The 12,500-nt window shown below is 42.5% G+C and overlaps 1 protein-coding gene across 2 annotated transcripts in view; it reads right to left on the bottom strand.

Moving 5' to 3' along the window:
* Positions 1–12,500, bottom strand: part of LOC130911314 (lysine-specific demethylase phf2-like) — a 173,696-nt gene that overhangs the window by 59,585 nt on the left and 101,611 nt on the right. For both annotated transcript variants that reach the window (XM_057829196.1, XM_057829195.1), the window contains one exon: positions 4,694–4,761. In XM_057829196.1, the coding sequence (XP_057685179.1) occupies positions 4,694–4,761 (68 nt within the window). The remainder of the gene's footprint in view (positions 1–4,693; positions 4,762–12,500) is intronic.

Here is a 12,500-nt window from a genome sequence, read left to right as displayed (position 1 = left end):
TTGAATCGTCTGAAAATATGATTTTAATGCCAATAGTAATGCTAAGATTTTTTTTTATGCTGTCACGTGCTCTTTAAATTTTCTCCAATTCTGGAATGACCCTAAACCCATAAAGTTTAAATCGTACAATCTTAAAACCTAACCTCCCTTCGTAACAAGCTTGAGATTTTCCCATTTGACGTTACATTAAGTACAGTAGATGTTATGCTGTTAGGAATCCATGTTGGTCAAGCGCCCACACTTTTTATAAATGAACTACAAGCAGACAAAGCACATGCGAAAAGCAAATTATGTCAACACTGTCAGGGACAACTTCCATCCCATCTTTTTACGCTCACACAAGGCAGGGGCAGCAGCTTCAGCAAAGAAGCCTAGACTCCCCTCTATCCAGCCAGTTTTTCCAGCTTTTCTAGTGTGATCCCGAGACGTTGCCAGGCTAAACTGGAGACATAGTCTGGGCCAGAATGTCCCAGTGGGACGTGCCCGAACACCTCACCAGGTAAGCTTCCAGGAGGCATCCTAGTCAGATGCCCTTGCCACCTCATCTGGCTCCTCTCGATCTGGAGGAGTAACGATTTTACTTTGAGCCCCTTATCATCTTTTAGAGAGAGCCTCGACACCCTGCAGCGGAGACTCATTTCAGGTGTTCGTATCCTCAAATTGAAATAAATTAGGGCTGTCAAATGATTGAAATTTTTAATCAAGTTAATCATAGCTTAAAAATCAATTAATCGTAATTAATCGCAATTCAAACCATCTCTAAAATATGCCATATTTTTCTGTAAATTATTGTTGGAATAGAAAGATAAGACAAGGCGGATATATACATTCAACATACTGTACATAAGTACTGTATTTGTTTATTATAACAATAAATCCACAAGATGGCATTAACATTATTAACATTATTTCTGTGAAAGGGATCCACAGATAGAAAGACTTTGGAGTGTTCAATCAGCTTAAAATGCATGTTTTTGGGATGTGGGAGGAAGCTGGAGTATCTGGAGAGAACCCATGCTGGCACGAGAACATATGAACTCCACACAGGGAGGCCAGAGCCGGGACTGAAACAACAATCTCAGAACTGTGAGGCAGACGTGCTAGCCACTCTACCACCGTGCCGCCCATAGCGATTATAAAAATCATACAGTGCTACTTCTTCATACGAATTTGATTTGTTCCAGGACCTGGTTTGTAAGTCGAAATGGTCCTATGTCAAGCGGGATTTTCCCGTAAGAATACATTATAATTCGATTAATTTGTTGCACAGCCCAAAAAACCTACACTAAATCCTTCATAAATACTGCAGGTACAATTACAGATAGCAATTACACATAGCAAAACAAATTATAAAAAAACAAATCGGAATAATAATGATAATATAGTAATAATAATTATAACAAATCGGGTTCTAATGTGGCAGTTATGTTTTGTTCCCAAAAAGCATGTGTGACGGGTTAGTTTTTACTCTTTTTTCATGTTAGGTTGTTGTTGTCGTCGGCTACGGTGAAAAGTAGCCGTGTTGTGTTGCACAAGATCATAGGCATAAATCATTAAAAACCTGATGAAGCTGGCGACTCCCTTGTCGATGTTATAATAATAATAATAATAATGTCACCTTAACTCATAAAGACTGGCAAACGAATGTTGGAGGAGGACCATTAGGATCGTAGACGTACAGTGAGGAGCAGAAGTATTTGCACCCCTTGTGATTTTGCAAGGCACCTACTTAGAAAATAGATCGAGGTCTGAAATTTCAATCATAGATGCATTTCCACTTACAGAGACAAAATCTATTAAAAAAAATCCGGAACTTCAACTCACATTGTATGAGTTTTCAATAATTTATTTGAAATTTACCGGGGTTCATAACTATTTGTACCCCTGAGAAAATCAGTGCTAATATTTAGTGCAGAAGCCTTTGTTTGCAACTACACAGGTCAGATGCTTTCTGTAGCTCTTCACCAGGTTTTCACATACTGTATGTAAAAAGGAATTTTGGTCTCTTCCTCCACACAAATCTTCTCTAGATCTGTCAGGTTTCGGGGCTGTCGTTGAGAAACACAAAGTTTCAGCTCCATCCAAAGATTTTCTATCAATTGAGGTCTAGAGACTGGTTAGGCCACTGTAGAACCTTGACATGCTTTTTACGCAGCCACTCCTTGGTCAGCTTGGATGTGTGCTTCGGATCATTGTCATGTTGGACAGCCACGACTCATCTTCAAGTCTCAGAGAGAAGGAGGTCGTGGCTTAAAATCTGATGATATATTTCACCATTCTTTGCTTTATACAGTACAGTCGTCCTGTCCTATTTGCCAAAAAGAAGCTCCAAAGCATGAAGATTCTACCCCCATACTTAACAGTGATCCCCACTGTGTTCTTGGGATTGTACTCATCCTTCTTTTATCTCCACACAAGACGAGTAAAATTTGCACCAAAAAGTTCTACTTAGATCCCATCTGACCACATCACATGAACCCCTGGGGGTTAGCCAGCGCAGCCTATCCATCCTCCAAAAGCCCAGCAAAGGGGCCGCCGTCATCCCCGCAGGATCCATTGTGGTCCCCTGGGGCGCCCTCCCCATCAAGGGATAGGATAAGGTGACTCGCCACCAACCACTCGCCCATCCGGCCCACGAGCCACCGCCGCTGACCTCCAACCGGCACGGTACACCAACCCTACCCGGAGTAGGCGATAAACAGCCAACCCAGCCAGAGTCCCCCGCCGCGGGGCAAGGAGGATACCCAGACAGAAAAGAGAGGGGGAGGCGGAAGCAGGAGAACACCAAGAAGCTGGTATGGGGCAACGCGACATCGGAGCTCCCCCGCAGCTGGCAGCCCAGGCAGAGAGGAGGCCCAAAAAATGTGGGACCCACCTACCACCCTATTACTGTGGCTGCCAGGTCCCCGACTGGAAGCCATTACCCAGCACCGTTATAGGATTGTGTGGGGAGGGTAATGCAGTGTATGCATTAAAATAGGAGAGACCGGCTTAAGGCAGTGGGATCGCCGCATGGAAGTTCTACTCAGCCGCCCCTCCTCCCCCTCGTGGAGAATGATGTATGCGGTGCGTTAAAAGAGGTGCGGGAATGGCGGGGCCTTCCGTGAGGAGGCAACCGTAAGGCCCCCGCCCCCAACAGTTCCCATCCATCCCACAACCTCGGGGTGTGATGCATTCAAATCAAGGGGGAGCCGGCCCGGGACTGTACAGCCCTGTTCCGACTCTCTCCGAAGGCATGAATGAGTATGTAGGTGCCAGAGTGAAAGATATTTACTGTGCAAGGTGAAAAGTGCGTGAATTAAGAGGCTGTTCCTGCTAGCCTTAGCCCCATCCGCAAGCACCTCCAGCCGCAGGGCGAGAGTAGCACCAGGGCCCCGACCAACACACGCCCAAGACCACTCCCAGCGCCACTGCTTTTGTTGTTATGGCATTCCTTGGCAGTCAAGAGAGAATCCTTTTGCAGATGACGTGCCAAATTTTACGTCGGATGTCGAAAGGATCATATGACGATGCATTCGAATGTTGAGGTACCACTCTATTTTCGTAATATATATTTTTGACTACCCTTCAGATGGAGTTTATTAAGCTACACAAAGTAGCTACGGAAATCTGGACAATCGTATATTGTCTCCAGAGTCGAGAAAAGGAGCCCTAAACAGAGAAGGAATAACATGCTATTTTGAAGGTGAGATGGATGACATCTTGATTACTGCAGCCACTGCAAGGAAATAACCGAAGTCAGCAGCTAACATGGAACTGGCAGAGTCACTACAGCTAAGGAATAGGTGTTCACCCACATTGCCCCGCCGCCATGGGTAGTTGGGGTTCGGTTGAACAGAATCGGTTGAAACTCAGGGGCCCTCTGTCCCTTAAAAGCCCCTCACAGTCTCTTTCCGTCAAATGGCAGCTGCACGACAGTACATGGCCTTTGCCGAGGAAGTCTGGAGTGAGGAATGAGGGACACGGGTGAAGGTCACGCCGTGAAGAGAGGAGAGGATCTGAACTGTAGTTTTGTTTGGCAGAGCGCGGGGAATTTTCCCATCAGCTACAAATCTTTCTGGTCACAATAGTCAAATATAATGTGCTTTCCTCGCCAGTCAAGCCAGACTCGCATCTTCTCCAAGATTGCATCATACTGTGAAGGAATTCATGTGCCAAAGTCAGTGTGGGGTTGAGCTCCAGTATTTGAACATTGATAGACCCTCCGATCTGTGCAATAGAAAAGTATCTGGTTTCCTGTTTATAATACAAATGTCCTGCAACTGCGCATGCATGAATACACACTCGGACAAACATTTTGAAAGCCCGCTACTATCATTACTGTGTTTCTTTGAACAAAGTAATACTCTAAACAATAAAGCTAGCTGGCCCTTGTACCCCCAAGCTCGGAACCGGCAACCTCGACACACCACAACTGAGCGCTGGCCTCGGCCGGATTTTCCCAGGCTGCCTCCTATGACTTCGATGGTCGCTGGCTGCCAGTACAGGAGCTTAGCTCAGACAAACTGCGCAGCATTGTCACCATGACATCTATACTGTACGTCCGTATGAGTATACACGGCGTCACATTAGAAATGGCGTTTTTTTTTAGGTGTACCTCCTAGCTATTTTCTTTACCACTGTACATAGTATCAGAATCCAGATCATGAATACAATTTAAAATGATAGCATCCATTCGTATGCAGTTACATACCTTTGATGCCAAGGGCTTGGTCTTGGGTTTTTTGGTTGGGTGAATTGGTTCTCTGATTTCTGACAAAACTGAAAAACAATAAATAAAATTAAGTAACACACCTACTATATATGTTTCTTTCTTCGTGATATTTACTTACTATGGGTCCAGGGGACTAATTGATTGTAATATTAAAAATGAATTTGAACTTTGCATCAATCTAAACCAGCGGTCTCAAACCGACTCCACAAAGGGCCGCAGTGGGTCCTGGTTTTTGTTCCAACAGATCCAGCACAAACAGTTCAACCAATGAGGTTTCTACTAACATAAGCAGCACCTGATTGCAATCAACTGATTACACTTGTAAGAAACCAGATTGGTGAAAAGGTATTTGTCTCGTTTGGGTGGAATGAAATCCAGTACCCCCTGCGGCCCTTTGAGGACCGGTTTGAGACCACTGATCTAAACAATACCTAAGTATCTTTTGCGGCCTTAAATCCAACAAGTAACTTTTCATTAGTATAGTTTCTGCATCAACAAACACTAACGCGGTCTGACTGAACATTAATAAACTAGATGGCTCATTTTAAATGAAATGTTGATTTTGGAAAAACCACATTGTACCATCCCAATTCCAATGAAGTTGTGTTGGATAAAAATAGAACACAATGATTTGCAAATCATGTTCCAACTATATTTACCTGAATACACTAAAAAGACCAGATATTTAATGTTCAAGTCAATCATTATTATTTGCCAAAAACAATAAACTTTTAACTTTGAATTTTATGGCTGCAAAACATCCAAATAATGCACGGACAGGTGGCATAAAAGACCGAAAAAGTTGACGAATGCTCATCAAACCCGTGTTTGGGACATCCCACAGGTCAGCAGGCTAATTGGGAACAGGTGAGTGCCATGATTGCGTATAAAATGAAATTCACTAAATTGCTGTCATTCATAAGTAAACTAATCAAACAAAAAACCTCTTCAGTATCTGAGGTGCAAAACAAAAATGAATGATCTAATAAACATCTACAAAGCCAAGACCAGGTACAAGTTACGCAATAATACAACTTTTTTTCTTGTAGCAATAGAAAAGAGAAATATGAGCGGGGCCATCTTGGAGAATGTTTGCCCCGAACTTCCGGTTTGGAAAAAAACATCAACAGTTGCGTTTGCAATTTAAAAAAGTCATTAGTGTGTTGAGTCAGCTAAAACTGCGAAATCCATCCAGAGGAACCCGCAGAATCTCCAAAAATGGATTCAGCACGATGTAGATGACACTCCGAGACATTCTGTGCTGTGCTCGAAGTCCTGGAAGCGCCTATATATGAAATTTGAAGTGGAATGTTTTGAAGAGCATCCAGCTTCAAAGCGCCAGTGTGGACTTATCTCTCCACATGCCTTAAATCGAAACTAGCTGCAGACAAGAAGTTAAGGATTTAATTTAAACCTACAGATATACCTAAAAGATTGTATGATTGTTCTTATCACTTTGTTGATCATTCATGGGCAAAATTATAACAACCTGTCAGCCTGTGTTGACGAGAGGTGTAGATTGATACGCCGGCCACTTGAGTGACCAAAATGAGGAGAAATTACAAATAATATAACATTTATTATATTACCGAATGCAGAAGGGCTGACACGGATTTTGTTGTTACAAGGAAATACTACAAGCTATGTACATATAAACAAAATGGTATGTCATTATTTTTTATTGAAGATATTGTTAGCAATAAAACCTTTGGACAGCATGATTCCATTTGTTGTTTTATTTAAAACGATTGGTGCAAAACAGGTCAATAAATCACAATTTATAAAATTATTAGAAAATAGCATAAGAGAACGTGATATCAAGAAAGCACAGCTTCGGAGCCCCGCCGGGTAGAATGCATGTAGTCTCGATATATGTCCATCGATGCATAGTAAATGTTGATGACATTGTGAGGCACATCGAGTGTTCTTCCCTTGCCGATCAGCGTTTTCCACCAGTAAACAAACGAACAAAAAACTTGCAACACTTGCATTTATGCGCTGAAATCCTACACATACTGATTAGCAACAGACAAGCAGCAGATAGCATATGTGTTGCAGTCACAGCAGTACAGTCGTTGTAGTAAATAATATGAAAGATCATCATAATTACAAAGCCTAGTCGTAATAACAATATCAAAGGCAACAAGTCGTTTCATGTGCAAGATTTTAGCTTTAGTATTTTTTGAGCATCGGACACATGCAAATGCAGGTATATGACGAAAATACCGTCCATAACCAGTGTTGGGCACGTTACTTTAAAAAATTAATAAGTTATAGTTACTCACTACTTCTTCCAAAAAATAACTGAGTTAGTAACTGAATTACTCTATAGTAAAAGTAACCATTTACCAGGGAAAGTAACTATTTCCGTTACTTTAAAAATAAGTTGTTGTATGATAAAGAATTTGAAATTTCCTGAGCAGTATTCGAGTCAGTTGAATAGAGAAGAACAGACAGGTAGTTGTGTTATAGAACCTTGTAATATTTATTGCACTTCACCAGCAATAGATTTATCCTACACTTGAAGTGCAACAAAAATAAACAGATTTGAATTGCTTACCACAGATGTCGACAAAAGCTTTGCCCCAGGACATAAATTACACTTTACATGCACATTCTTTCCTTTAATTTTGACCAACTTAAGTAGTGAAATAGTGTTTACATCTCAACCTCGTAAAGGACAAATTTTCCTCTAAATGCTCTGCCATCATATCCCTCTGAATCTGTTTTGCGTGTGTGTGTTTGCCGCACGCGCTGTTCCAATTTGTGTGTGAAAACACCGGCTCTGAAGTTTGTTTAAAAAAAACAAACTTTATTAACAACAAATACACATATACAAACATAGGGCAAGACAATTCACATATAAACAACAGGCTCTGAAGTACGTGCGCTATTAGGCTCGAGCGTTTACGTCACAGAATGGGGGATCACATGAGATTTGACAACAACACAGCCATATTGGAAGCAGGTCTGGCTCGTGGGACATTAAACTTTAACTTGCCTGTTCGATAAAGAGACAAACTCGTTAGTAAGGCGAAGAACAGATATGGGATCAAACTTAAGGATGTGAACAATGTTACCCCTTACGAGCAAGTCGAAGACAAATGGAGTAAAGATGTCGAAGGGCTTCCAAAATTAAACTCATCAGTGATTCCGAAATTACAAATCGCTACGAAGCTACGTACAGTTTTGCTGCGGATGGGTGCTGGACCTGCACATTATGACCGTATCAAACGGCAACTCCATCGTTCTTGCAAAGGTAGGCTATGTGTGTTTACTATTTTCATTGCCATGAACCTGAACGCACCCCAAGTTTTTGATGACAAATGAACAGAGCAGAGTAGACTCGCTACGGCTGGTAGTTTCTTCAATTTATTCAAAGTAAGTAATGCACCGCCTTTGACCGTCAGTAACGGTAATGGCGTTGTAACGGCGGAAAAAATAATTAGTTAGATTACCCCATCACTGAAAAAAATAACGCCGATAACACCAGAGGCAACACTGCTACAAAAACACCCAGTCTTTGTGATGGCACAAGCTTGGTTCCAGATCTGCCTTCATGAACATTTTGTCCTCCCCTGTCGTGATACTGACAGATGGTTGTGGTAGTCCCAAATTGTATTTTTTAAAGGATTTTGATGAGTAATGTTACTCCAGCTCCATAGCATAGCATAGACACCTAAACATCGATATGTACTTGGCTGTAACCTGTCTATTCACTAATGCTGACACATGTCTTTAGTCTACACTAACTGGTGTACAGAAATTCCCACAGGAACACAAAGCAGAGAACTTGACGATAGGCATGTGCCGGTTAACGGTTTCAAGGTTTACCGTGGTATGAAAACATCATGGTTATAAAACCACTAAAATTTTCCGTCATACCGTAGTACGGTATTAGCTGTTTTTTTATGTCCCAAAAATGCAGCAAGAAATTCATTGCTTGGAGTGGTAGCACTCACCCCTCCCCCGTCGTTTGTTGTTCTGTCCTGTCTCTGTCCCTGTGCTGTAGAATAGACACAAAGCTTCTCCCCCCTCAAAAAAGTCGCTTGTATGGGAGTACTTAGGGTACCAAAAAGAAACAGACTGCCGCGGCTTAAAGAAGGAAGGACAGCAGGACCTCCAACATGATTTCACATTTATGTGACCATCCTCCATCACTTAAACATAATTTAGGGTAAGTAAACGCTGTCATGAACGTTTCCCACCAGCTACAAGAGTTCACTCCAGCTGGTTTAGTGTGTTTAGCGATGATAAAACAAATACTATAATGTAAGCGTAACGTAATGAGGCAGATAACGTGGCTAGTTAGCATGCCAAGATGGCTTATTAGTTTCCTCTCTATCATTAGCCTACTTTTGTAAAGTCTTTCTCCATTTTAAACATCTGTTCAAAATAACATATTCATCATACAGCCTGTGGTGTTTTTTTCTCTCTGGCGGCTCTCTGTGTGAAGAGAGGGTGTGTGGGCGTGTGTATGTGTGTGTGTATAATGCGTAAATAATGATACCAGTCATACACACGCGCTCTGCCTCTACAATTTTATTTTAAATATTTCAGTTATTTATTTTTATGTTATTTTATTTATTTTAACATTATATTCATGTTGATGTTGCAATTTGCAAATATGTTGTGAAAAATTCAAAAAGCCGGTTCAATGGACCGTTTTTTTTTTTAACCCATGCATACCAAAAAGAACACATTTTAGAGCTATAATTGCAATACCGTGATACCGGGAAACAACAATATTTTTGCTTAAGGTTATCGTACCGGCAAAATTTCATACCGGCACATGCCTACCTGACTAGTGTGAATTCCTCCCTCATGTTTTAGTCAGTTTACTGTTCAAGTCTTAAATGGGAAAATTATTCCACTTTAGGGTGTCATAGTTGATGGGTATTATCTTATATTTTGGAAAGAATCTTGGAATTGCACTTCAAATACATAGTATGTGCTGTTCAATGACAGTCTTGTCCGTCCAACCTTCTAGCCATCTAGTTACTGATGGTGCATCGAACATGAGTGCCTCTAATAGGGAGGTGTAGCTGCACCATGCAGTGTGTATTGCTCATACACTTAATTTCGTTGTGAAAAAGGACCTGGAACTATCCCCATCACTAGCCAGCATTTGCATAAAAGCAAAAAAGCTGATGGTTTATATCAGAAGCCGCACAACTGCCAAAGTGAGACGGGATGGTGGTTGGCTATGGGGCAATTCGGGCTCCACCACCACATATCGTCAAAATCGACACAACGTCTCCCGGGCAGTCAGCTCCCGATGTTCCGGTTCTGGTGGAAACCGGAAAACAGACCGGGGTCCACAAACACACCGGGGCTCCTAACAGTGCTTTCAAAGACTGGGTGACAAGTAACAGGAGGAAGGGTGTAGACATTCCGGCCCCTACCTGGGCGCCCCCGTATGCCCTCATGAGGATGACCACCAGATGGCCAAACGGGAACCCAGATAAGGGTCATCTGGAGGGGGACATGGAATCAGGGAGGCGGGAGAAAAACTGACTGAGCCTGGAATGATGGGACAAAAAAAGGGCAAGAAATCAATATCGCGGTCCCAAAATGAAATAAGGAGTTTGGTAGGCAGGTAGATGAGCATCGGCGAGCCAGGTGCTCCCCGCTGGGTCCATAACTGGTAGCATTATTCTTTCAGGGTGGGGGACTAACAGGCAAGGATCAAAGTGTTGACCCAAGTACACGGAAGTAAGAAAACCAGGCAAATGAGAGGAGGTGCATCCTAATTGCACATTCAATGAGCAAAAAACCTCTTCAGTATCCAAGGTGCAAAATTAAGCAAAGTGTTATATAAACATGTAAACTTGTAAAACCAATGCCGGCAGGAATGGGGCATAGGAACAGAACATGAAATGGCATTGACAAAGACACTGACATCGATAATAATGCAGCAAAGCATGAATAAACACAGGCATCCTAAATACACAGATATGGGGTAACGAGATTATGAGGAACAAGTGGGTAACATGAGGGGCAGCCGATTGGTAAACAGACAACAAACAGGCAACAACAGGTGAAATCAAGAGGTGACCACAAGGGCAAGACATACTGTTGTTCACGCACGCGTTGCTCAGACTGGAAGCCAATATCCGATTTTTGCTCGATCCAGGTTGTTCAGACAACAGACAACAAAAGAGCGACTATTTCTTCTACACGCATGCACAAGTACTGAAATACTTGCGCACAAAAACACACTCACATACACCAATCCCTCCCTTCAGTACACTTCCGTCTTCTTCTTCTATCAGTGCCCCACCCCTCTTCCGGCCATGACCAGGCAGTTTTCCTTCTTGTCGTAACAAAAAATTCCTGCACGTGACCTGTGCGTCGTGTCATATCACTGCTATGTTGTATGATATACAGCAGGGGTCGGCAACCTATTACACGCATGTCAGCACTGGCACGCGACAGGTTAACCAATGACACGCGAGGGCATGGCAAAAAAAAAAAAAGCACCTTTTTACCTGAAATTAAGACATTTTCAGTTGTGCCCTGTTACTTAGGGGCTTTACAGAAGCTCCCACCTGCTCTGCCTATGGTGCAATATGCAAGCAATAATGGATTTTGAGCACACCTCCAGCTCAATTTGTCGACTCCTGCGTTCGTCGTTTTTTTTTTCTCTGCGCGCTCAATTCAGCACAGGCTACTAACGCGTCACAAATCCAACCAATCAGAGAGCTGGCGGAAGTACACTGTGTTACCAATCTGCACTTTTGATAATTGCGGTGCTTACATAGCCTGGTAGACCAGACTCACCGCTGTTCCAGCTACTCTCACAGTGTTTCAAAAATACAGAGAGAACAGTCTGGCCGGCCCAGGCAAGTGTCTCCGCACCATAGTGTGGAGTGGACCGCCGATTAAAGTGGCTCGTTTTCGTCAATTCGTCCGGTGCTTACTTCGGAGAGGTGGCGATGTGTATAAAAACACAGTGACGCGTTGGATGGCTTTTTGCTAGAGACTTTTATTAACAAAACAAAAACCAGCGGGGGACACAGCTACTTTTCACAGCGCTCTCCGCGCAACTCTCAACACTGTGCTTAGCTTTCTCTCTTTTCCTCGCCCAAACACCCACTTCTTCTGCGCTTAACTAGTAACCCATTCATATTGTAGGGGACAGCGGCCCCTTGGGGATGCCGGTAACAACTGGTTGGCTTGGCTGGTTACTTCCGCTAGCTCTGTTTGTGCGTCGCACAAGTGTCAAACGCCACTACGAGACAAAACATTAACATTCATGAAAAACAGGGCCAGGGATCACATTCAGGTAGGCATCTTTCATATTTGTAATATAAGATCTAAAATCGTGTATAGAATTCACTGTTTTAAGTTAATAGTGAACAAGACAAAATGTAAGAGTCGGCTGTTCTGACTTTGAAGGTTAAAACAGCCCGCTCTGTACTGTGTAAGAGACCTGCACTGAGAATCACACCTGTTCCCCTTTTCCTGCTGGGGTGGGTGAGTGTGTGTGTGTGTGTGTGTGGTGGTGGTGGTGGTGGTGGTGGTGGTGGTGGGGGGGGTGTAATATGTTTACAAAAGATGCTGCTGCTGTAAAGCTGCTATTACTGTGTTACGCTGTAAAGCTGTTATTACTGTGTTACTTATTTTCAAGTTTTGATATTTTATACAATATACATTTCTTTTTTTAGTTAATTGATGAATAAGAATGGTAGTTATTTAATTTCAATGCATGTCCATGTTGTTTTGTTTGGAGTAAAATTACAGCTCTGTTGGATATAAAAATTCGGATTTGAGTTATTAATCT

This window comes from Corythoichthys intestinalis, unplaced genomic scaffold, assembly GCF_030265065.1.
Source record: "Corythoichthys intestinalis isolate RoL2023-P3 unplaced genomic scaffold, ASM3026506v1 HiC_scaffold_26, whole genome shotgun sequence".
In the NCBI taxonomy this organism is placed as follows: Eukaryota; Metazoa; Chordata; class Actinopteri; order Syngnathiformes; family Syngnathidae; genus Corythoichthys; species Corythoichthys intestinalis.
This window is presented reverse-complemented; position numbering and strand designations above follow the sequence as displayed.